The 25,633-nt window shown below is 44.2% G+C and overlaps 2 protein-coding genes across 4 annotated transcripts in view; one reads left to right on the top strand and one right to left on the bottom strand.

Moving 5' to 3' along the window:
- st13 (ST13 Hsp70 interacting protein) overlaps positions 1-18,753 on the top strand; it is a 30,762-nt gene extending 12,009 nt beyond the window's left edge. Inside the window, exons 3-12 of the mRNA XM_067974666.1 lie at positions 2,750-2,822; positions 3,380-3,450; positions 4,970-5,036; positions 7,277-7,361; positions 9,269-9,379; positions 10,909-11,011; positions 12,447-12,563; positions 15,831-15,879; positions 17,342-17,457; positions 18,447-18,753. Of these exons, the coding sequence (XP_067830767.1) occupies positions 2,750-2,822; positions 3,380-3,450; positions 4,970-5,036; positions 7,277-7,361; positions 9,269-9,379; positions 10,909-11,011; positions 12,447-12,563; positions 15,831-15,879; positions 17,342-17,457; positions 18,447-18,575 (921 nt within the window). The 3' untranslated portion in view covers positions 18,576-18,753. The remainder of the gene's footprint in view (positions 1-2,749; positions 2,823-3,379; positions 3,451-4,969; positions 5,037-7,276; positions 7,362-9,268; positions 9,380-10,908; positions 11,012-12,446; positions 12,564-15,830; positions 15,880-17,341; positions 17,458-18,446) is intronic.
- A 2,216-nt stretch (positions 18,754-20,969) lies between these two features.
- The window catches only part of LOC137305732 (transcription factor AP-4-like), a 35,143-nt gene continuing 30,479 nt past the window's right edge, over positions 20,970-25,633 (bottom strand). For all 3 annotated transcript variants that reach the window (XM_067974668.1, XM_067974667.1, XM_067974669.1), the window contains one exon: positions 20,970-24,737. In XM_067974668.1, coding sequence (XP_067830769.1) covers positions 24,444-24,737 — 294 coding nt within the window. In that variant the 3' untranslated portion in view covers positions 20,970-24,443. The remainder of the gene's footprint in view (positions 24,738-25,633) is intronic.

Below are 25,633 nucleotides of genomic sequence, written 5' to 3' on the forward strand. Positions count from 1 at the left end.
CTAGTGGAGCTCTTGCCCATTAGCAGTATAAACTGGTTCTGTATCATGTTAAATTCTTTTTTGAACCCCATCACCGATCTTCTGCCGTTTTACCCATTAACAGATTTGCCCAGTTTACTGTGGACAGTCTGTGTCACGTCCCGTTGAAGTTGGCCTTACCTAAATTTACAATCTTAGCTGATACGAGTTTCTCTCTTTCAAACACAGCGTTGAACTCAATCATATTATGATCGCTATTAGATAAATGTTCACGCACTGTTAGGCTGTTAACTAAATCTGGCGCATTACTCGTTAAATCTAATATGGCCTGCCCCCTTGTTGGTTCCAGGAAATATTTTTGCAGAAAGCTGTCCTGAACACTCAAGAAATTCGCTACCTTTCTGAGATGAGCTCGCCTGCTTATCCCAATCAATATGAAAGATAAAATCCCCCAATAAAACCACTCTGCCTTTGCTACATGCTTGTCTAATTTCTGTATACCGTTCGCAACCTTGGTTCCTATTTGACCCTGCTTCCGACCACATATCCGCTCCATCACCAAGACCGCCTACTTCCATCTCCGTAATATAGCCCATTTCTGACCCTGCCTTAGCTCATCTGTTGCTGAAACTCTCGTCCATGCCTTTGTTATCTCTAGACTCGACTATTCCGATGCTCTCCTCGCTGGCCTCCCATCTTCCACCCTCTATAAACTTGAGTTCATCCAAAACTCTGCTGTCTGTATCTTAATTCGCACCAAGTCTCGTTCTCCCATCACCCCAGTGCTCGCTGACCTACATTGGCTCCCGGTCCAGGAACACCTCGTTTTTAAAATTCTCATCCTTGCTTTCAAATCCCTCCATGGCCTCGTCCCTCCCTATCTCTAACTTTCTCTAGCCTTACAACCCTCCGAGATCCCTGCGCTCCTCCAATTCTTGCCTCTTGCGCATCCCCGATTTTAATCGCTCCACCATTAGCGGCCATGCCATTAGCTGCCTAGGCCCTAAGCTCTGGAATTGCCCCCCTAAACCTCTTTGCTTCCCTATTTCTCTCTTCTCCTTTAAGATGCTCCTTAAAACCTACCTCTTTGACCACCTGTCCTAATACCTCCTTATGTGGCTTGGTGTCAAATATTGTTTGATAATCGCTCCTGTGAAGTGCCTTGGGACGTTTTACTCCGTTAAAAGCGCAATATAAATGCAAGTTGTTGCATTTATACATTCTGCCACTTCACAGAAGGAGGCCATTGAGCCCATCATACTTGTGCTGGCTCTTTGAAAGAGCTATCCAATTAGTCTAACTCCCCTGCTCTTTCCCCATAGCCCTGCAAATTTTTCCTTTTTAAATATTTATCCAATTCCCTTTTGAAAGTTACTATTTGAATCAGCTTCCATCACCCTTTCAGGCAGTGCATTCCAGATCATCATAACTTGCTGTATAAAAAAATTCTCCATTTCCCCTCCTGGCTTTTTTTGCCAATTATCTCAAATCTGTGTGTTCTGATTACTGACCCTCCTGCCAGTAGAAACAGTTTCTTCCCATCTGCTCTATCAAGACCCCTCATAATTTTGAACACCTCTGTCAAATCTTCCCTTAACCTTCTGCTCCAATGAGAACAATCCCAGCTTCTCTAGTCTCTCCATATAACTGGAATCCCTTGCACCATTCTGGTAAATCTCCTCTGCACCTTTTCCAAGGACTTGACATCCTTCCTGAAGTGTGGTGCCCACTCCAGCTGAGGCCTAACCGGTGATTTATAAAGGTTTATCATAACGTCCTTGTTTTCTGGGCTTTGCCAGCAGAAGGTGAGCATTGAAGTGATGTGAACTGGCCACTTCCAATTAGCATTGAACTGCCATTGGCCTCAGTGCCGCTAGACTAGAGAAGGGAAAATTGGCCTGAGCTTGGGCTACTGCTTGATTCTAGTATCGTCTAGAGATGTGTGTGGGTATAGGATTGGAGTTGGCTTTACCTTCTGCAGTCAAGTAGCCTTTTTCATATTTACCATCAACATGCATGTGGCCGTTTAGATGCGACACTGCAGAGCAGCTTCAGTAAGAGTTAGTATGTTGAGGAAATCTCGGGGGCGGGGTGAAACTGCAAGTCTTGTTTGGTGCAGTGCCATGGTGCAAGATGTGTGGTTACTGCCTGTGTGGGAAAACCCTGTCTTTATCTGATGGAGGGATCATGAAAGTTAGGTGCTTAACCTCCACAGGAAGAGGAAAGAAAGGTGCTATTATGGGTGATTGTCGCATGGTTTCCAGGGGCAGATTGCAGAGAGGTTTTTGAGAGTTCTGGTTGTTTGTGTGCCTTCTTGGTTGGGGTAGAGATCTGGGTACTTGCAGAAATTTAGTAAGAATACTACAGTTTTCATCTCTGGAATTTGTATTTGAATATATCCCAAGATGGATTGAAGGTCTCCTCACAAGTAGCTCTATAATTCCAAATTGAAAAGTTTGTGCTCTTCTAGTGGGAGTTATACCACAGCTGAAAGCTGACCATAATTTGGCACTAAATTGGAATTCTCAGACCGGAATGACTGGTGTGGCAAATGGAATTGCTCTTCTGAGTCTGGAGTTAGAAGCGTTTCATTGGGACAGTTTGCTTTTACTCTGCATTTATTCTGTGCTGTACTAGGTGTCAATGTTTGGTAATGGGTGCCAAAAGTGACACATATTCCATTCCTCAGTGCTGTCAGCCATCAATTTTGTGTGTGTGTGTGTGTGTGTGTTCTGGTGAGTACAGAGCTAAATAACGTCATGTTCTACAGAAAGCGGACACAGAAGAGAAAACGCCGACTACCTCTCCAGAGGCATCTCCCGAGAGTGAAGAAAGTGAGATGGGTGAGTGCAGACAATGAACTCTATGTTTAATTCTAAAAGTTCAAGTTCTCAGCCTGTTGTAGCTGAGACAAATTTGATCACCCTAGACTTCTCACTACTGGCTGGTTGGTTTGGCTTTGGGGCAGGTCTCCAGTTTGTCCCTACAGCTGTAGAAGATGATTGCGGGGAGGGAGGCAATAGCACAAAATAGTGAGGTTCGATTAATCATGTGAGCTGCAGCCAAGTGTCTGGATAGTCCCACAGTATGTATAGCAGCAGGCACTGTAACCCACCACATTTCTGGTTGACACTTATATCAAAAGGGAGAAGTAGCACAAATAGGGTCATCTAGTCTTTACAGCTTTGGGCAGAGAAAATGGTATGTGGGACTTGTATGGTCTGGATCCCTGCTGTTCTGAGAAAGTGAATGTGGTAAAGGGTGTTGGGGGAGGAGAAAGAGACCCATTACTAGAACAGTGAATCAAAACTATTCTGAGACAAATTACACCCATGATCTGCAGTGTAGTCTGGTTATAAATATGTTTTTTTTTAATGAGCATGTGGTTTGTTCTCCACAGAGATCGATAATGAAGGTGTGATTGAGCCAGACACTGAAGAACCCCAGGAAATGGGAGATGAAAACCTCGAGGTAAACATTTTTTCTCCTCTTGCCCCGTCCTGAGGGCAGTTACTTGTGTACTGGAATTCTACAATAATCTGTCCTCATTTGCAATTCATAGACTCACTTTTAGCAAAGGGTATTGGGTAGCAATTAGGAACTTTGATCTACACTCTGCAGCCTATGGCTTAAATATCCTTTCTATAATGGGGCGGAGGGGGGAACAAAACTGCCTCCCTTTTTAAAAAAAAATATTACATTTTTCAAACGTGACTTTTTTAAAAAAGGTAAATCAAAGCTGACTCTCCTTGATTAACCCATACATTTCTGAATGCTTGCTAATATATCTCAAATAGATTGAGTTGACCCACAACCAAAGTCCACATATCAAGGCTAAAGGTAATCAAAGCAATGGGAGGGGGACTAAAAGGGTTAAATTATGAGGGCAGGTTGCATAGACTTGGCTTGTATTTCCTAGAGTATAGAAGATTAAGGGGTGATCTAATTGAGGTATTTAACATAATTAAAGGATTTAATAGGGTAGTTAGAGAGAAACTATTTCCTCTGGTGGGGGAGACCAGAAGAAGGGAGCATAACCTTAAAAATAAAGCTAGGCTGTACAGGGGTGACGTCAGGAAGCACTTCTTCACACAAAGGGTAATGAAAATCTGGAACTCTCTTTCCCCAAAAGCCTGTTGAAGCTGGAGGTCAATTGAAAATTTCAAAACTGAGTGATAGATTTCTGTTAGGCAAGGGTATTAAGGGTTGCGGAACCAAGGCGGGTAAATGGAGTTAAGATACAGATCAGCCATGATCTAATTGAATGGCAGAACAGGCTTGAGGGGCTGAATGGCCTACTCCTGTTCCTTCCTATGTAAGAATGAAGTTTGTTTCCTCAGAACAAAGTGTGACGCTGCAGGTCGTGGAGTGATAGGATGTGAATTTACAGCCACAATCCCTCATGGGGAATAATTGAGACGTCATCACCCTAGACTTCTCACTTCTCACCACCTCACTACTGGCTGGTTGGTTTGGCTTTGGGGCAGATCTCCAATTTGTCCCTTCAGCTGGAGATGATGATGGGGGGGAGCAATAGCACAAAATAGTGAGGTTCGATAAATCATGTGAGCTGCAGCCAAGTGTCTGGATAGTCCCACAGTATGTATAGCAGCAGGCACTGTAACCCACCAGTGTATGCAGGCATCCATTAAAAGAAATCAATACTTGGGGATGTTGCCTTCAATTGTCAAGTACCTTTACCTCAAGATTTTCTCCCCCCAGCCCCAACTGCTATAGCTTTTATTTATTTTATTTTTGTCCCTCCAATTCTCCTCTTCCCTCCCCCTCCCAAAGGTGCTGACTCTAACTGGGGTATGGTTCCATTGGCACTGATGGCCCTTTGGAGCCTTGCCCGACTGGTCATTCTAGAGGATGGATGTCAGGGGCATTACTGCTATCTTCTATTTATAAGCTTGCAGATTTTGCAATCGTGTTGTCTGTCATTGCATAGTTTACCATCATTATCTGATGTTGTGTTCTCCTATTTTAGGTGACAGAAGAACTGATGGATCAGGCCAATGAGAAGAAGATGGAAGCCATTGATGCCTTGGGTGAAGGTAGGTGTAAAATGAGGCAAATAGTTATTGGGGAGAATCTGGTCAGCAAAGTGGAGAACCTGAAAAGTGAGAACTGCTCCTCATTAGAATTTACAGCACAGAAACAGGTCATTCGGCCCAACTGGTCCATGCCAGTGTTTATGCTCCACAAGAGCCTCCTCCCTCCCTACTTCGTCTAACCCTATCAACATATCCTTCTATTCCCTTCTCCCTCATGTACTTACTTAGCTTCCCCTTAAATACACCTATGCTGTTCGCCTCAACTACTCCTTGTGGTAGAGAGTTCCACATTCTAACCACTCTGAGCAAAGAAGTTTCTCCTGAATTCCCTGTTGGATTTATTAGTGATTATCTTAGAGGACTGTGTCATGGCCATTTGACCAACTGTTTACCTCTCCGATTTTCCTTTCCACTTCTTGAGGTAGGGTTTAGTTCCACAAGTGCAGGTAGCCGTCCAGTACACTGCACCCATGTGCTATTCGGGTGAGCCTGGATTAAGTATGGCAGCCGCCTATTCAACTTTGGAGGGCTTTGCAGCAAAGTCTACCCCAACTCACATCCTTTGCTCATCTGACAGCCGCATGTAATATTCAGCAGGAGTCATTGAATAGTGATCAATAGTGGGAACCTGACTGATGTGCTCTCTCTAACTCAGAGGTGTGGGGCCCTGCTGTAATGTTCCAACTGCTGGCCTTGCAGGCTCAGATCTGGAATCATCCTGGCACCTCCTAATCCGTATTACTTAGCACAATGCCTTTGAGGACAGCGGGTGAGACAAGCTTGAGTTTTAACTTTAAAAAAAAGACTATATCCTTCCCACTTCCTTAAAATCAAAGATTTATAGGCCATTTACCAGGGCAAATCAGACTAAATCTCTTGGAAAATGACACTGTTCCTGTGATGATCTAATGTTTTAAACAATCTCTTAAACTCTGTGAAAACTGCAAGTTTGCTTAAGTGTATTCCTATCAAAGTATGGCCTAACATTAAACTAAGCTTCATAAACTTCGATTTCCAAAAGATTGTGGTCCCTTCCCCAAGTGATTAAATTGTGACTGGTGTATGAGTTTTGAGCAGTGTGGCATATGTGCCAAGAGGTTAGGGTGAGGTGGAAGAGTAAAGGACGAGTTTACATTGGTGATTCTTGTTGCTGATCACTCCTAAACTGTGACTTGACCTAACTTCTTTCTTTCTAAGGCCAAAATGCCTTTTCTGAATTTGTAATCAGGCTGTGGAGGCCAAGTCACTGAATATATTTAAGAAGGAGCTAGATAAATTTCTAGACACAAAAGGCATCAAGGGGTATGGGGAGAGAGCAGGAATATGATAGAGATAGAGGATCAGCCATGATCATATTGAAGGGCGGAGCAGGCTCAAAGGGCCGAATGGCCTACTCCTATTTTTTATGTTTCTATGTTGAGGCTGCTTTACTGCACTAGGTGACAAGTCCAAATGTGAAGTTATTTCTTAAGTTTAGATCATGTCCTCTGATTTTGCATTGGCTTTGTTCAAAGTAGATCCTCCATATTCATGTTATAGATCTCCAAACTTTAAAAATATAATCCATTTTCAAATCTCGCGTATCCTTGTGTTGTGACATTTCGTTACTTGAACTGGATCTTTGGTGCACATAACTAAAATTATAGTAGGGGAGGGGAGGAAAGCACTGGTATTTAAATGATGTAGCCACAATGAGATGCTTCATGAGTGATGTCCAATTCCATGACGTATTGCAGATCTTCCTTGTAAGTTTCCCTGGTCCTTCCTCAAGCTCCAGTTGGAAGTAAAAGGGCTTAAAACCAGTGCCAGCCAATGAGATTACAACACGCATTACTAACTTAAACTGTGGGATCATTTGTGGTTTGGCATTACAGTTGAGTTTTGATTTGAAATAAAAAGAAAGAACTTGCACATGTACAGCACCTTTCACGACCTAAGGACGTCCCCAAAGCGCCTTACAGTCACTGAATTACTTTTGAAGTGTAGTCACTGTTGTAATGTAGGAAACGTTAACAGGTAATTAACATGAAACTAACAGGTAATGTCTCACGTCCTCTGCCGCTGGACTGCCCGACCCTTTAATTCTCCTCTTACTCAAATTAGCTTAATACCAAAGAAATACTAATTTGTGTGTCTGTCTGTTCAAACAGAAATTGATCCTGTCTGGAAAATTCCAGCCCCTTGTGTTCTTAAATCCTGTACTGGTCCTTGGTGCCTAAACTCTTTTTTTCTCAATACAGGGAACTTTGAAAAGGCAATCGAGCACTTCACAGAAGCCATTAAGTTGAACCCACGTCTGGCCGTTCTTTATGCTAAGCGAGCCAGGTAAAGGTACTAACAGATAAGTGCTTCAAAGAGCGCTTTTTGTAATGGGCCAGTGGCTTACTGTGGTCAGAGACAGGTCCTCCCCATCCCCTGATAACTGGTGCAGGATGTGCTGAAGTGCAAATATCAGTCGGGGGTGCTAAGTAGAACACGGTGCCTCCTCAAGTGGAAGGTAGAAATGGTGAATTTTACCTTCTGGTATTCTGTTCAGAGGGACACGCTCGAAGCATGGCATCACATTGCCTGCCCAGTGGAGGATTGGATTGGTGAAATCATAAAACCAGAGTCAAATACCTGACACTTGGAGAACTGGCATCTGAACTCTATTGAAAGCTGAGTTTGGGAGCTAATGGGAGGATGAAATGTCCTGGATTTCCTCTACCCTTTAGGACTGGGCTTGAGTTCTTGCTCCTTTACCAGGCATATAATAATTTTGTCGTTCTCTGGAGTCTTGTGAATGTCTTTTTTGTTTGGATGGGGTTGTGTGCAAATGGTTGTTTCTTGTGTTTTTTTTAAAAAAAAACAATTTCCTCTGTTTTGTCTCTTGCACTTTTGTGTATTTCTAGAATAAATTGCTGAGAAGTATCATCCTTCCTTGAAGTGTCCCTTTAAACACTACACAGTGAAGCAGGAGCAAGAACTTTTGAGACCCTTTTTTAAAGGGATGGGTTCATGGGCACTTGTCTGGTGTAAGTCTGGAAGTTTTTGGTGATGTCATCCTATTGTGAATCTGTTGGCAAATGGCATTGTTGGCCCTTGTAAATCTGTTTTTGTGTGGGGGGTGGGGGGAAGGGGTTGAGTAAATGGGTCTGAAATAAAAAGTAAAATTGCTGGGAATGCACTCCAGCTGACTCCAATGTTTGTTGCACACAGTAATGCATCTGAAAGAGAAAAGACTGATTAAAGTTTTAGGCAGGCTGAGCCTTCCTTATATTGTTTAGTACTTCATCACAGGGTGCACTTAACCCACTGGGCTGTTGCCCCTTCTAACAGAAATGACTCATATATGTTCTTGCCCAAGATCTATATTTTTTTGTCTAGGAATCTGTCTCTGCACCATCTGCAATTGGATGGAGCCACCTTCTCCCACACCTTTGTCAGTACTGCTCTGAGCTGGCCACTAGGCCCACAATGATTCCTCCTCTGATTCCTGTTATGACCCCGTCCCCTCCCTGTCCACGGCTGAGATTGGAATGGAATTTGGAACAATAGTGGAACCACTGTTGTTCCACTAACACTTATTGACCTCATAGCCTTCCACAGCTGAATTCAGGAGCTCACTGTGCATTTGGTTAACTTGTGCCATGCCACGCTGGCCCTGTACAGGGTCCTGGGTGGCACTTTTCCCATATTTCTCCTTGTTTGTGGAGTGTTCCACAGCTCTAATTTAACAAAGTCTCGGCATCTCTGAATACTCTTAATGTTGCCAACTTTTTCTCCTGTTTCCTTTTCTCCTAAAAGTGCTGACTCTTGAGTGTGCCTGAACTGCAGGTGCTGTGGACCAGCTGCGACACTGATCCCATCTTCACCTGACAGCCACACAAGCTCTTTCCAGTAGAGGTCACTAGATAGCAATCCTGGGACCTGTGATTTATTTCCTTTTTCTCTCCAGCTCGGGGGCTGAGGCCAGTTATAACATCCTTACTGCTGTTTTTGCTCAGATCACCTAACTCAGCATGGATTTGGAATTGCATACAAGGTCTTCGGATCTGTATAAGTTGACAGTGCCTTTCCCCACCAGGCCATTCAAGAGCTACGGAGTAATCTTAGCACAAAGGGTGCCTTTTCATTCTGATTGAATGTTATCGTGCAAATGCTTTGTTTTTAAAGCATGAGGCTACGCCTTGTTTTACTCTTTCTAACCACATAGTAAGCGATATGTTTCTCTCGTACTTTTCTCTTTACAGCGTGTATGTGAAAATGCAGAGACCCAACGCAGCCGTTCGGGACTGTGACAAAGCCATCAGCATCAACCCTGACTCGGCACAGCCTTACAAGTGGAGGGGGAAAGCACACAGGTGAGGGAGGGCAGGGGAGGAGGTATTTCAACGCAGTGAACATCACAGCCCAGCCAAATCCTGTCTTCACTCAAGTATCTACAGATGGGCACTTCCGGCAGGAGTCACTGGACAGTTCCCTTTGTAGTGAACTGGAAAGGGAGGAGGCCTGCTGTGGAAAACTGAAGCAGAAAGGGATGTGAATGCTGTATAGTATTGTGGGGCAAGAAAGGTAAATGAAACGGGAGTGGGTACAGTAATCAGAAAGATAGTGGGCAGTTGTTAAATTGTGCTGCTTAGTTCTGTTTTTCGTGTACTCTGGTTCTGTGTAAGATAGAACTACAACAATTGCACACCAGAGGAGTTTCCCTATTAAATGTAGACTGGCTGTTGGCCTTTTCAGATGCTATTTGTTTACAATTTTTTCCCTACTTCACTCCCTTGCTCCGAAAGACTCTGACCGGTGCTAGAGTGCGGTTCGAGGTGCAGCGGCCGTCCTGTACCTTCCCCCGAGAGGCCATGTACAAGGCAGTGAATATCGGTGGGCTTCTTGACTATTGGAGGAGCTATTAAAGCTGTGTCACCTGACGCCCACTTTCCAGTAGAGCACTGCACCCACCCCCCCACACAATCAACTGCCACCCAGATTGAGATCCGATAACTCAGCTTGAGCAATGTAGCGAGGCAGACAACACAATCCTGGGAGCGCTCACCCGTCTGCCCTTTTCAGCAAGAGGATAGACTTGTGCTGATAACTAAGTGATAACTGTTCGTTGTGTGACCAAATTACGATTTCATTCTCTCCAAATGGTAGCATCCTTTCCAATCAATCTCCAGTTATGAAAGTAAATTGCCCTGTTGCCAGAATAAAGCATAATAACTGCATCTGTAGTTTCTTTTCTCCCCCATTTACTCCATTCTTGGAGGCATTAACTCCTCGCTGGGGTACTGTTCCATGGGTACCATATCCATGAGCCTTGGCCAGGAGTGTTGACACGGAAATTGATCGCAGGCAACGTCACAGCCCAGTCCTGACCTCACTCAGTGTCTACAGATGGGCACTTCCAGCAGGAGTCACTGGACAGTTATTAGGAGCTGTAACTCTGGCTGATATTCTCCTCGCTAACCCAGGGATGTTGAAGCCACTTACACCCTGGCTGAGTTGAGCACACACTGGGGATTGAACCTGGCCCATATGGCTCAGCTACTTGCTGGTTAAATTCAGAGCCAGGTGATTTGGGTAGTTTTAAAAGGTTATCCCCTCTCCCGGCTGCATCCACACAGATTTTAAAGGAAGTCACGATCTTATGATTGGCACTTCCTAGAATTCTTTAGTACAAACCACTTTGAAGTAATTGTGTAGTTTTCATCTTGAAACAAGGGTGTGAATGCACAGGTAAATCTTGCTGTTTTGTCCTCAATAACAGCACGAGTCCAAGTCAGTTCTGGTAACTATTGAGTTCAGTTAATGCTCATACAACTGTACCAAAGCTCTGGTCTTGAAGGTTCCAGCTGTAAAGCTTGCTGTGCTATACCATTCTCTCAAACAGGCTACTTGGTCACTGGGAGGAAGCAGCACGGGATCTGGCCACAGCCTGTAAACTGGATTACGACGATGAAACCAGTGCTATGCTGAAGGAGGTGCAACCTCGGGTAAGTGACTACATGCTGATCACAAATTGTTGCTAAAATCTATTCGGATTAGAGAATGGAAGAGTAAGAAGGTGAGAGAAATCTGTAATTTATGGTTAAATTAAAAGAAAAGAAAAAGACTTGCATTTCTACAGTGTCTTTCATATCTTTGAGATGTCCCAAAGCGCTTTACAGCTGATGAGTTGCTTTGAAATGCAGTCACTCTTGTAGGCAGATTAGATTTGTGTCAGGTGAGTAACCAAGTTGCTTCAGGGATTCAGTGGTGGAATTAGTTTTCTCCGACCCATCTGGGGATTGAACCTGGAACCTTCCTGGTCTGTATGGACCAAAGATGCTGCTAAATGAGCTTATGTGAACTCTGCCATCTCGCACTCTGTATGCTGCGGCTCGTTGTACAAGTGGCTAGGAGAAAGAAGTGTTCAGTGCAGGACCTGAAATCAGCAAGTGCACAGTGAAATTTGTAATGGAAATATGCTGAAGGGCCCTAAGAGTACAGCTGTTGTCGGTGGCAGTAGTGCACCACACATGTACTATTGTGCACACTGCAGGGCGCAATTTCCAAAATGGAGTGTTTTTGGATTATGAGGAATGTGTGTGGCAGAACTCTCTTCCTCCATGTTTCTTCTGTCCCCTGAACCACTTGCTGAAAGAGAGAGTAGGTATGCTATGTATATAGGAACAGGCGTAGGCCATTTAGCCCCTCGGGCCTGTTCCACCATTCAGTGAGATCATGGATATACCCATCTTAGCCCCATATCCCTCAATACCTTTGGTTAACAAAAATCTATCAAATCTTAGATTTAAAATTAACAATTGAGCTAGCATCAACTGCTGTTTGCAGAAGAGAGTTCCAAACTTCTACCACCCTTTGTGTGTAGAAGTGTTTCCTAACTTCACTCGTGAAAGTCCTGGCTCGAATTTTTAGGCTATGTCCCCGAGTCTTAGACTCCCCAAGCAGCGAAAATAGTTACTCTCTCTCTACCCTCTCAGTTCCCCTTAATATCTTGAAAACTTTCATCAAATTACCCCGTAATCTTCTAAATTCTAGGGAATACAACCCTAGCTTGCGTAATCTCTCCTCGTAATTTAACCCTCGGATGTACATCTCATAGTACCTGCCTCCCCTTGTGGTTGGGAGTGGTCAGCATTTATTCCCCTTTATAAAATATTAACAAAACCCCTAAAATATAGTTAGTTGAGGCTCAGTCTTGGGGTGAGGATCATACTATAGCTTCATACCTCTCCGCCAACCCCACCCCCCAGTTTTTAAAAAAAACCTCCTAAACCATAACCTGTCAACCTGTTTCAGATCTTCAGTGAATGTGACAGTCTTTGTGGAGCTTAGCTAGAGGAGGCTGTAGGGTGAGTAGCAGATCCAGGATGTGTTTATTATGAGAGGAATGTGCATAAAATATTTCAACCAAATGTTTTTCAGGCCCAAAAGATAATTGAGCACAGAAGAAAATATGAAAGGAAACGTGAAGAAAAAGCTATTCGGGAGCGAATGGAACGTGCAAAAAAAGCAAAAGAGGAACATGAGAAAGCGCGTAAGGTAGGTGGCAAGATGTTGGAAATCATTTTTCCTCTCCAAATTTTTGCCCTTCCTGTCCTGGAGGCATGGATTCATGCTGCAAAGTATATCGATTGAACAGGCTGGGGCCTTTTTTCTCTGGAAAAAAGACTGTGAAGTGAGGCCTTTAAGATTATGAAAAGGTTTGATAGGGTAGACTTAGAGAAAATGTTTTCACTTGTGGGGAGAACAGAACAAGGGGCCATAAATATAAGACAGTCACTAATAAATCCAATAGAGAATTCAGGAGAAACTTCTTCACCCAGAGAGTGGTGAGAATGTGGAACTCGCTACCACATGGAGTAGTTGAGGCGAATAGCATAGATGCATTTAGGGGGAAAGCTAGATAAGTACATGAGGGAGAAAGGAATAGAAGGATATGCTGATAGAGGTAGATGACGAGGGGTGGGAGGAGGCTCGTGTGGAGCATAAACATTGGCACGGATCTGTTGGGCCGAATGACCTGTTTCCGAGCTGTATGTTCTATGTAATATGGGTACTGGCTGCTTTCAGCACCTCAGCCAAGTATCCCCCCATTTACGTGTGAGTCTTGTCACTGAATGTCGACGGGATTTTGATCATGGGGTCTTTGCAGCTGTGCCCAATGTCCATGCCTACACTTTCTAGCAAGAGTCACTGGACAGCAATAGTAGGTGGTAACCCTAACTTGTTCCTCCATGCTAACCCAGGAGCTCAGAGGTCACTTGTTGGCTGAGAGCTAACTTGGCACAGACCAAAAATCAAATCTGGGATTTTCCTGCTCTGTATTGCTTAGTACCCCACTGGGTGCCCTATCTGAGGTTTTCCTTGTTGGATAAATCTTCACAGAATAAGTTGAAGTTTTGCATACAGAAGACAAGACAACAGTTAATATTCGGAACTGTGAACATGAACGAATTTGCATTTATGTAGAGTTTCTTATCCTCTGCACATTCCAAAGCAATTCACAGCCAATGAATAACATCCCTTGAAGTGCAGTCACCATTGGATAAATGTGGCAGCCAGTTTACACAAGCAGGATCCCACAAACAGTGCATGAAATATATGACCAGTTAATCATTTTTTTTTGTGGCTGGGGGATGAATGTTGGCCAGGACACTGCAAACTCCCTGTTCTTCAAATGATGCCTTGGGATCTTTTACATCCACCTGAGCGAGCAGACTAATAATCTCATCTGAAAGATGGCACCTTCAACGATGCCACGCTCCTCGGTACTGCAGTGAATTGTCAGCCTATATTATGTGCTCAAGTCCTGAGTGGGGTTCTGCCACTGAGCCCATCAGGCACCTAATGGGTATAATTCTACCACACCTGTGTTAGTTGTCAGGGGAGCCTGATTGAAGTGACTGGTTTTCTTGTGAAATACTTGCTGGGAAGACCCAAATATTCTCCCTTCAGTTGTATTTTCTGGACATTATTGTGATGTTCTTACCCAGAGGCCTAATGGCAGCTAAATTCATTCATAATTTGGTCAGTATACCTACATTCAATAGTAATGTGGAGTGGCTTGGCAAGTGGGAGCAGAGACCAGGATTCAAAGTGTGGAAACTTTAAAATGGCAAGAAATAAAAATCCAAAATAGGGAAGCGAGTTGGTTTAAAAACTGAATCTGATCTTAAAATGTGAGCAGAAAGTGGGCTGAGCTTGCCCATTTTAAGTATTTGTTAATGTGTGCCATGCTGTTATGAAGATGCTGGGGTACAGTTCAAAGTGCATTGGCAGCCTCTGCTACCTTGCCTCTGCTTGTTCTTTCTGTGACTCTTGTTTATGGATTTTTTTGGACCATTTTCCATGGAAAGGGTCTAGATGGGTTATTTTAAAATGTGCTTTTAAATTAACGCCTCTTTAATGGGTTTAAATTCCCAGGACAGCAGGGCTGATGCTTGTATTAGGATTCAGACAGGACGTTTGACCCAGCATACTAAAGACAAAGAAAAATAATTTGACATTCCAGTGACTATTGACACTCATTTCTATGGTAATCCTATTCATTTGAGCAGAGCAGGGGTCATTGCCAAGTTAGGCTGGGGTATCCAATTTTGACTAAAACCTGGTACTATAGTTTTTTTTTAAAGGCAAACTGGATACTGGACAGGCGGTCAGGTGGCAAAAGGCTGTAAAGAGAGGTGGTTTTGTCCAGGACTGTAGGACAGAATGTGGAGGGGCTATTCTCTAAGAAAGATGACCCACCAAATTAAATGAAGCCAAGTTGTATTATTTTGAACTAAGCAACTCTGATCATACCTACTGCTCTGTACGTTTTACCTCAGAGTAAAACCACTTAAGATTTGAACCAAACTTTGCCTCATCTAGTGTTAACTTGGTCCACCTTTTGAAGAGATACATGTGTGAAAGACATGAATATCTGGTCCAGATCACAAGGGGATGCTATTGTTACATTGCTAGCCATGAGATCGCACAATTGGATCTAGGGCAGTGAGAGCCAAATCTGATCAGAGGCTCAGATCACTCAAGTGAGTGATTGACGTCACTAAACCCGAGAAAGTATCTATGGCAGTTCAGGATTTGTAACAGTGACCCGAGACAGTAAGTGTCAGTAAACTCTGGGAGCATCACAACTGAGCGCCTAGATGGCTATATCTATCTATATATTAAATTTTTTATATATATATATAGGCTACCACTTGGTTTCATCTGGCCTTGTAAGGCTTGGTCCTACCCATTCAGCCATCAGAGGAGCTACTCCAGATTATATTTTAAGATCAGTTCATGCGCTGGTTTTGACGAGGAGTGCTTGCGGCCTCTCTCCCTCCCTCATGATGTCACTGGATCAGCACCTCATGAGAACACGAGTTATAGACAAAACTGCCTCCAGCCAGCTGTGCTTTAAAGCATAAACCTGAGGCAGCAAAAAATGCTGAGATAGCCCAGAGTGGGGCACGTATTTTCTGTATGATTATTCAGTAGCAGGTGCTTTAAGTCATGGGAGTATCCTGAAGAGAGTGTTTGTACTGGTAATGTTTACTAGACACAGTAAGCTCTCCTTACAAACTGCTTGTGATGTTAACTAGACTCAGATTTGGTGACTGGCATTTGAAAATCTGATACCTGAATGATTTGAGACATGTGTATAATTGGCATAGATTCTGAATGGAGACACTAGAACCCAAGGGGACTTCCGTGCTCTGGTTAAGCTGCTTTTAGCTTGTGTGGTTTGAGCGAATGTTTGATTTATTACAGTCTTTGTAGCCTATTTGTGCTCTAGTGACATCTGTTGCCCTGTTTCAGGAGGAAGAGGCTCGACGTCCAGGAGCAGCTGGATTCGGCGGTTTCCCAGGTTCGTTTTTCTGTCTAGAAGATGAAGGGTGAACATTGCAACTCCTTGGGGACTGCCATTTAAGGCAGCTGTCAAAGAACACAGCACCTGACCAGGGACCCTGGTTCACATTTTGAAAAAAAAAAATTGGCTCGTCAAAATGAGGGCTGCCAATACCGGAAATGTAATACTTTGCACTTCTGGCGTCTTTATCATTCCCTGGGTGACTATATGACTTCTGTAGCCAGTGGGTGCAGTATGGAAATTGTTTTGATTTCTCCCATTTTTAGCCTCCCTTCTAACTTAGTTTATCTAGAATCATATAGCACAGAAGGAAGCCATTGCCTGTGTCGGTTCTCTGAAAGAGCTGCCATTTAGTTCCACTCCCCGGTTCTTTCCCCACAGCCATTGATGTTTAACGTGAGTTTGGGACGGTGACCCTCCCTGGAAATATTTGTGGCGTTACCCCTTTAAGGGAGGCACTTGATTGTGACCCTGTGCGGCCAGGTTTGCCTGGCTCTACACTAACACCAGCTGATCACAAAATAGGACCCTCCCCAAGTCGGACAAAGGCTCGTTCTATTCTGCCAGCAATGTGAACACTGTGCCGATGTGGCATTTTAAAGTTTTCTTTTTGAGTTTCTCCCTCCTTGCCTGAAGGTGCTGACTCTTGCTGGTCTATGGTTTCTCAAGCACCAGCAACATTCCAATTACTCGCCAGTAGTGGCTGTTTTTCATTATGCCGGCCTAGACCATGAGCGTCAGCAGGCTATTTGACAACAGAGGGCATCACAGCCAAGTTTGATCCTGTTCTCACCCAATGTCGCCATATACACACTCTCCAGCAGGGGTCAGTGGATCAGGAGCCAACCCCCCCCCACCCCCCCCAAAAAAAAGCCCCAGGAGTTGCTGAAGCTAACTGTAGTGCTGCTACTGCTGCCCCAGTTAAGATCAGCTAACTCAGCACAGACCATTTATTTCCCATGTCACCTATTCTTGCGGCTTGTGAGTGAGACTAGCAGTGACTGCAAAATTATGGGCAGTTTTATGCCAGCGGATGGAGAAGACTTTCAATTAGTCTGGACTGAATTTGAACCCAGGATAGTGTACGAGCATGCTGCATTTGCTGTTTAATACTCACAATAAACAAGCAGATGCTGCAGTTGTTCCTTTGTTGTGGACCAAGTTCTATAAAGCTATAGATTTGGCTGCATTTTGAATTCAAATGCACTGTCTAAACACTGTTGACTCTCTTCCAGTGCACTCCTAGCTCTGTGATAGTTTATAATGGTTTCTTTGAGCTTGTGTAAACCAATGTCTTTGAATTGTCCACTTGTCTCCTATATCATAGCTTTCAATTAGAGCTCTGTTCCATCAGCCATCGAGAGGGGTCATTGTATCTATGCAGGTCTATAATCTCCTCATCCTTTTGAATTCAGCTTCACTTAATTATATTGTGATTTTTTTTTTTTCCTATCTTCAGGTGGTCCTGGTGGTTTTCCGGGAGGAATGCCTGGAATGGGAGGAATGCCTGGAATGGGAGGAATGCCTGGTCTAAATGATCTACTTGGTGATCCGGAGGTGCTTGCAGCAATGCAGGTAAACTGTAGAAATAATTGTCAATATTACGTTTAAGAGCTCACCATACAATCTTGTGTAGAGTCGCTCAACTGTAGTACAGTGGAAAATCTGTCAAACCAGCATCACCGCTGTGCTGGTGGGTGGTAGAGGAATTGGATTTGAATCCTGTTATTTGAGCCCTTGTGGTCTCTGATCTGAATGCTGCCGGACCACTATACATATTCCACTGTGTTCAAATTGTTGACCTGGCTCATTGCACGGTTTAAATAGTGAGCCCTTTTACAATTGAGATGTGAAAACCCACCTCAGAAAACTGCTTTTGGTTGGCTTCTGTTGCAGAGCAGCAGGATGTGCGTTCTGTGTCGTGTCATTTCAGTGAAGGTACTTGTTCTTTCTTCCCTCTTCTCTTCCCCTTTTTGGCAGGGAGAGGGTGGGTAAGTTTGAGGTCAGATCAGTTGCTTTGCACCATCTCCTATTAGTTTGTTACGGAACTTGGATGGGAAACAGGGAGGAACACTATTGCTGCCCCTTGCCCTTCCTGTTTGGAAGGCGGTGACCCATGCTGGACTGCACCTGCACAGGCAGTTGTTTAGCTCTAATGCCTCCCCATGTGGCCATTTTCATATGACTTTGGACAGTGTGTTGGCAATGGGTTGGGAGAATAGAACCATTGCCCAGTATTAATGTGTGCACTTTGAGAGGGAGCCTTTGCATAGTGATCTGGAGTGGGAGCCCCGATTGATTCCTAACCTGGGGATGCTGAGGCCAGTCATGATCCCCCACACAGTGCCACTTTGCCCGAGATCTGTTAACTCGCCACAGGTGAGGGAGCGAACCTGGGACCTTGCTAGTGTATGGCTGGGTATTACGCTCCCTATTCAGCCCCGGGAAAGCTGGAAGAAAGGTCAACAAAAAAAAACTTTATACAGTCAGCCGTAAACTTCGAGCATGTGTTTTGGCATTTCTTGTGTGTTTTAAGCATTATTTTGAATTGCCTTTCTCTGCAGGATCCTGAGATAATGGCGGCATTCCAAGATGTGGCCCAGAACCCAGCCAACATCTCAAAATACCAGAACAACCCCAAGGTGATGAACTTCGTGGGAAAGCTCTCGTCTAAATTCGGTGCCAAGCCGTGAAGAGGCAGATCACTGAATGTTCCAAATAAAATACTAATTAAAAAAATATCCCCCCTAGTGCACTACTCCTGTATCTATCAACTTCCAATGTTCAGAGTAGACTGCTATATTTTTGAGTCTTTTATTCTTAAAGTTTTGATTTTTTTTTTGGAATTAAAACAGTAAATTGCACAGAAAATGTCATGCTGCTTATTGTCTGCAGTGACCCAGGGCTGTAAACCGATGTCAATGACACGCAAAGGCTGTAATGCTTGAGCCTTTTCACCATAACAAACTCCAGGGGGGATTTAATTCCTTGGTTGCTATTTTAGCACACCAATTAATGCTAAAATAAATGGATTAAAATCGCAGAGTGGAGAATTTAATGCGAGCATGTTGACCAGTTTTAAAAAAATACCATAGGGAGCAAATTGAACCAGTGTGTGTGTGTTCTGCAGAGTCCAGTCTCTGAAGTGTTTCTAACCTACCACTGGCATTGTGAAAGCAAGAATTGGTGATTATGGCATGGGACCAAAGGCAGTGGACCTATTTTAAAACAAAATGTGATTGACACTCGATGCCATAGTAAAGGTGGCTTAATACCTTAGATAAGCATTGTTGCCCAGTCTGCTGAGTTAGCTAATCTCAGTAAGGATATAAATTGGGGTGCTATAGGTGCCTTTGGACTATATAGGTGAGAAATCGGCCCCTCCTCAGTATCCCGTTTTCTGCTGGAAAGGATCAAGTGTGGATATTGAGTAAGAACAGAATCTGGCTGGACTTTGCTCTCTCTGGTCAAATACCTACCCACCTGAGCTCACTCATTTAAAAAATAACCTACTTAGGAGATGTGCCAGAGGGCTGAGAATGCCTATAAAACTACAGTCAGTGTCTACTTGACAATACTAAGGTTTCTCATGGTTAGATGCCATGGGGGGAAGGTGCTAAAGTTGGGCATTCCCCAGGGGAAGACAGTGAGTATTCATTCTGAGGGGGGACACTTTATTACACTTCCTGATAAGTGGTTACAAAATTTGGAGTCCCTGGGGCTTGGTAGTGGTTTATTTACTATATTGGACAGGAGTTGACATGCAGGGCCTAGGAATGCTGCAAAGGAACAGGTATTTCTCCACATGAGAACCTGGGCTGTTTAGAGTGATATTGGCAGAGGTGTTGGAGGAACCCCATTCGTTGGTTGGAGCAAGTTAAAACCTTAGTCTTTGTTACCCACCATGCGAAATTGAACACTGAAGCAGCTAATAGTACACCCTGGAACGGTTCCCCCTCCCCTCGCAAACAAATCACACCCCGTGTGGAATCATAGCTATAGCTATGGGCGTTTAGCAATAGGCCAACTGGTTCTCAAATCTCAGTAGATTATAAGTATTTCTCTCCAGCTCCCCAGTAGCAGTCAATTCCCTTTGAAGAGGAGGTAGATGAATATCTGGGTAGAGAGAAGTATGGATGTAAATATCAAATGAGAGAGAGCTCTGATTATTCAGACACTAAAAATTCTGTAAGGGTTGAACACTTGATATTCTGGAGTGTTTTATTCCTCAAATAATGGTGTTTAGAGAAATTTGATTCTTCCTTTGGGTGCGTTCATTTGCCTGATTCAGTAGATTAAATACTGGTGATTCCATGATGGTGATAATCGTATCTGATCTACAAGAAGCCAATATTAATTAGAATTTTTCCTACACTGGTTTCTTATGAACAAGTTTATACTTGTATATAAACCTACAGGAAAATATACTATAGACCCTACGTTGGTGGGGGGAGGAGACAGAAGAGCAAGTGGACAATTTAACACCTGCCCTATGCTAGCTTGTGTAGGAAAAATTAAGACCCCCCATTCAGTGAGAAGTAAGAATGTACAAACTTTTACATTAAAGAGGCATCCCCTTGCTGACTAAGTTAAGTATTCTGCCCTTTTTCCCTTCTCTTCCTTGTCTCCCCAAGACAAATTAACTGTCTTGACATACCATTGAGCTGGGTTACTGTTACTTGGCGTGCCTTTCAGCCATGTGAACTAGCAGCTTCTGGTGTCTGAGTGACAAACTGCTTCAAGCCTGTGATCACTCGGACCTGGTGAGAATTTTGGGGGTGGGGTGAAATTGTTCTTTTCCTCTCTTTCTCTTCCCCCTCTGAACTGTCTGTTTTAAGTTGAGGCTGAATTCAGGGGAAAAAATAAAATTGAGAACTTCCTGTGCTGCTTAGCGTCGTATCAAACTTGAGAAGACTGTCTTCCTCTTTCCACTTTTGCCTGTATGATTTTTTTTTTCCCTACTTGGATTAACTGGAGGAGAAAGGAAGCAGCAAATAGTACACCATGGAACAGTTCCCCCTCCCCTCGCAAACAAATCACAGAAGAGCCCAAAAGTGCAATGAAATATCACTTCCTATTAAAAAAAATAGTTGGTAGTGCTTTAATGTCACTGGTTACTTTTCTGCACAGATGTGTTGTCAAAACATACAGCAATAAAGAATATCCCCATTAGCCTCAATGCTTATGAAGAATTATATAGCCATAGACTAAGCAGGAAAGCTGCACTATCCCTTAAATGTACAGAATCCCTAACACAAACTCTGGTAGTACCTTTCACCCCAGTCACCAATAAAGCCATTGGTTTTCTCTGCCTACATATTGCTTTTCCTCTGTACACTGATGCCCCATGAAGCTGCACAGTTCTGCTGTTGTCATGGTAATTCTTTTCATTGTCATCAATTAATGCCCCATCTCAGCTCGGGGATTGGTAGAATCTATACCCATATTGCCATCAACATTACAAATCATCTAAAGAGAGGGGCACTTTGGTGATATAGCATTGTGTCCCCCCCCCACGGCCATGAATCATCCTCTGGTGCCAAGTGCCCAACATTCCCATGAGGCTGATGGGCTTTTTAACAGAAGCATATTGGAAGTCAGTGCCAACAGGTTAGGTGTAGAAGCAGATTGCAGCCCAGCTCAGCCCCCTCTTCACCAGACATTCGTAAATGCAGCAAGAGCTCAAGGATTTTCTGCTCCCCAACCCACCATCCTCGAAGCTAACGGTTGCACCCTCATAATCACTGGCTTCAACTGAGATGAAAGCTGGGGCATTTCTAGTCAGTTTTCACTGAAAATTGATTGAGAATGTCCTTTCTCAAAGAACAATAAATGAAATAATGCTACAGGCAAAAACATTGGACTTCTTTAAAATAAAGTTGGATGCTGCGATGGGAGATTAGGGTAAATAGAGGAAAGAGCTGGGAGGGACTGAATAGCCTTTTCTCTCCTTGACTTTTTCTTGAGTTCTACTCGGAATTTCAACCTTGCAGGCCCCACAGCAGCCCGTGTGACTGTTCAGCTGGACACAGACCTGTGACACTGACTCCCAGTACAGCTGTGCCATTAGGAAGGTGTTGAGTCAAGGCAGAATTCTTCCTCCTCTGGAAGACCGCAGGAACAGAAAAGGGGGCCACAAATCACCTTGGTCACTTGCACAACTCCTGGGCACCGACAGAGGGATATTAGCAAAGGCCTGACAGCAACTCGCTCATGCACTTCACTGGGCAATAGGCACTGAAACCAAAAAAAGCAGGGACTTGATGAAAGATTGTCACTTTTCTCTCTTCTCCTGAAGTCATCAATTCCCTGGTGGGATACAGTTCCCATGGATATACTTCATCCAAGTGGCCATGCTGCACGTGTGAGCTTAGCGTTTTCATGTTACTGGTTTGGGGAAAGGGGGGTGACGCTACAGCCAAGCCCAACCCCAGTTCCCCATCCAATGTCCACACACGCACCTTCAGGAGGGGTGACTGGGCAGCCAGCAGGAGCAGGAAACATTAGCTGATTTTTCTGCTCCCTAAGTTGCCACCGACACCAATTGTAGCACTCTCGCAAATCCACCCCTGGGCTAATTCCGCACAGACCAGAGATCTGTGGCCTTCCTGGTCTAATATCATTCAACATGGTACATCTATCAATGGAGTGTTCTCTTTTAAAAATACACAACGATCAGCTTACAGATCGGATTGAATTTTCAAAAAAGCCACACGAGTCCATCTCAAGCACAAAGCATTAAGCACAGACTGTCTAAAAGGTATACTGCAGTTTGAAGTGCGAAACAGTTAGGAAAATAAACAACCTTTAGAAACTCAACATAAGTGCTCTAAAAACACATTTTATACAACCCCTCTCCCTCCCCCCGCCCCCCTCCAAACAATGCACGGATAGGAGCAGCACTGTAAGGAATTGGCTGTATCGACCAGATGGCAACAGTGTGCTCCTACAGTCCAAGGACCAGAGATTGTTCTGCCACAAATTATATTGACGACAATTTCGTTCTGCGGCTTGTAAGAGACGACTCAAATCTGCGTCAAAAAAACTTGTCAGATTCTTTTAAAATCATCCCATAAACATTTTAAAAAGTGTATATGTAAAAAGGCATCCACCTACAATAAAACTTTACATCACACCCTGTAGTGACTGCACTATGCATTCTGTACATCATGCAGCAGTTAGTCATCCAAGTGTTTACTTGAAAAAATATGGTCTACATGAAGGCAGGGTCCATCCAAACTGTTCCCAAATCAGTTAATTGGCTGCAATCTTTTAAGTGATACTCATAGCAGCTCAATCTTTGACTGTCCCTTTTCAGTCCAGATATAGAGCATCCTAGAAGGTACTGGGTCATTCCTCTCACGCCAAGCACCAAATATTTTGCCAGTGACAGAACAAGATTTTTTCCGATTGTTTTCTGTGAAGTGAATTGGTTTGAAATGTTGATCATTTCAGTGCTGACCCACCGTTCGAGGAGGAACAGTATCCACCTCGTAACTGATGGTTACGAAGTAACATTGGGAGTTCTCCCAATCACATAACTCTGTAAACGCATTACCTAGTACGGTGCCAAGCCATAGAGGCCAGAAGGTCCCAGTTTCCATTCCTGGTCTGTGCAATGTTGATCCAAGGCATCAGTCATGCTGCTACAACTGGTCGTCGGGGATAGGGAGGGAAAAAATAATCAGCCTGGGCTCCTGCTCCCAGTCGCTGTTTAATAACCTTTGTTGGAAAGTGCACAAGTGATGCTCCCCACAGTTGAATAGCCCGGCAACACTCATTTATCGAGGCACACGTGGAGAACAGCTTCTAGGGGCAAGGCGAACAGTTATGGGGAGCACAGTTGGCACTTGCTGAACTGTACTTCAGGATGAGTCACTACTTTCAAGGAGGGGCATAAAAAAGGTAACAACCCCTTTTCACTAGGAGAGTAGTAAAGAGCTCCCCGATATTCTCAAGCCAGTTCTCGTAGTCGCACAGACCTTTTTTGCATGAAGTCGTTGTAAGCCACATTTGCCCTCAAATTGCCTGTTTCAATTAACTTACTTTGAATAACGAGACATCAGTGGGGCATTAAATTGCCATTCAGATTGATGAACGTCAACAAATCCCAAAAAACGGCCATTAAAAAATGTAATTTAAAAAAAGTTACTTGCAGATAAAGTGTCATGGAATCATGGCAACCGCTGTTGCTAAACTAAATCCAGTTTAGTGACAGATGTCAGGTTTACCCTGAATGTTGGGAAGTTCTAGAATCAGCCAATACTCTGAAATTTGCCATTGACTGTGGAGATCCTGGCAACAAAAACATGTAACAGCCCGGAGCAAGTTTTACAAGAAACTAAAGCATTTCTGAACCGGTCGACAAAAATTCAACACTCTCCACTTCACGTACCCAGGGCTGCGACCTGAGTACCTTCGAGGCTGCTCTCACTCTGGAAGGGTAGGAAGGGGTTAGTTTGGGAGGAATGCCACTCAAAGGTCCCTTAATCTCAAACTCTAGACTGGCCGCTAAGTCCTCCGTTCCCTCAGTGCACACCAATATGGCTCTGCAGTCTCATTTAGAGGATGCCACTTCCTGGTACCAGCACGGAGGGGAGTGGCTGCACTTCCACTTTGGGTCTCCTCCGAGCTGCCAGCATCTCTCTGCGATCAGCGTCTTCGCTTTCAGACTCTGCGTCATTGAAGGAGCTCTTGATAATCAGCGGTGATGCTGTGACCAGCCCGTGCCACTCCCTCTCTTCCTTGATGGCCTGTTGCATCCCGTCAAGGTTCAGGAACACTGAGGCCTGTTTCTCCATTCCTTCTGGCTCCTCTTTGATTCCTTGCTCTGTGGCTTCAATGTGCTGAATGGCCTGGGAAGAAAATAAAGATTCAGGTGACTGGACAATAACTAAAAAATCCATTTAATATTAAATATTACTCCCGACTCCTCTGATTCCACTCCCTCCCGCCCCCATTATGCTGCATATGTCGCCATCAATACCCCCTTTAAATAATGCATCAGTTCCCCCACCCCCAGGCTTACTGAGTAAATGCACTGCCTGCTGTTACACTGAGCCATCCTGACAAACATGGTCCCTGGTCCGTACTGGGGTTCCTGATCTCAAACGGGCAGTGCCGGGGCCCCACAGCTGGCCTCTGTCCCACCGTTAGGGAAGAGGAAAAAATATTACCCGCTTCCTGTACAAGACTGACCTGACACCACCCCGTATCTGTAGAATAGTGACCTCTCTGACCCCCCAATACCTATGTGATAGTGACCTCTCTGACCCCCATACCTGTGTAATAGTGACCTCTCTGACCCCCAATACCTGTGTGATAGTGACCCCTCTGACCCCAATACCTGTGTAATAGTGACCCTCTGACCCCAATACCTGTGTAATAGTGACCCTCTGACCCCAATACCTGTGTAATAGTGACCCTCTGACCCCAATACCTGTGTAATAGTGACCCTCTGACCCCAATACCTGTGTAATAGTAACCCTCTGACCCCCAATACTTGTTTGATAGTGACCCTCTGGCCCCCATTACCTGTGTGATATTGACCCTCTGACCCCAATACCTGTGATATTGAACCTCTGACCCCCAATACGTGTGAGATGCCCCTTGGACTCCCCAAACCTGTGTTATAATGACTCTCCGACCCCCCCTACCTGTGATATTGACCCTCTAATGCTCCCCCATATCTGTATTAAAGAGATCCACTGACCCCCCCCTATTGTGACCCTCTGACCCCCAATACCTGTGA

Source organism: Heptranchias perlo, chromosome 40, assembly GCF_035084215.1.
Source record: "Heptranchias perlo isolate sHepPer1 chromosome 40, sHepPer1.hap1, whole genome shotgun sequence".
In the NCBI taxonomy this organism is placed as follows: Eukaryota; Metazoa; Chordata; class Chondrichthyes; order Hexanchiformes; family Hexanchidae; genus Heptranchias; species Heptranchias perlo.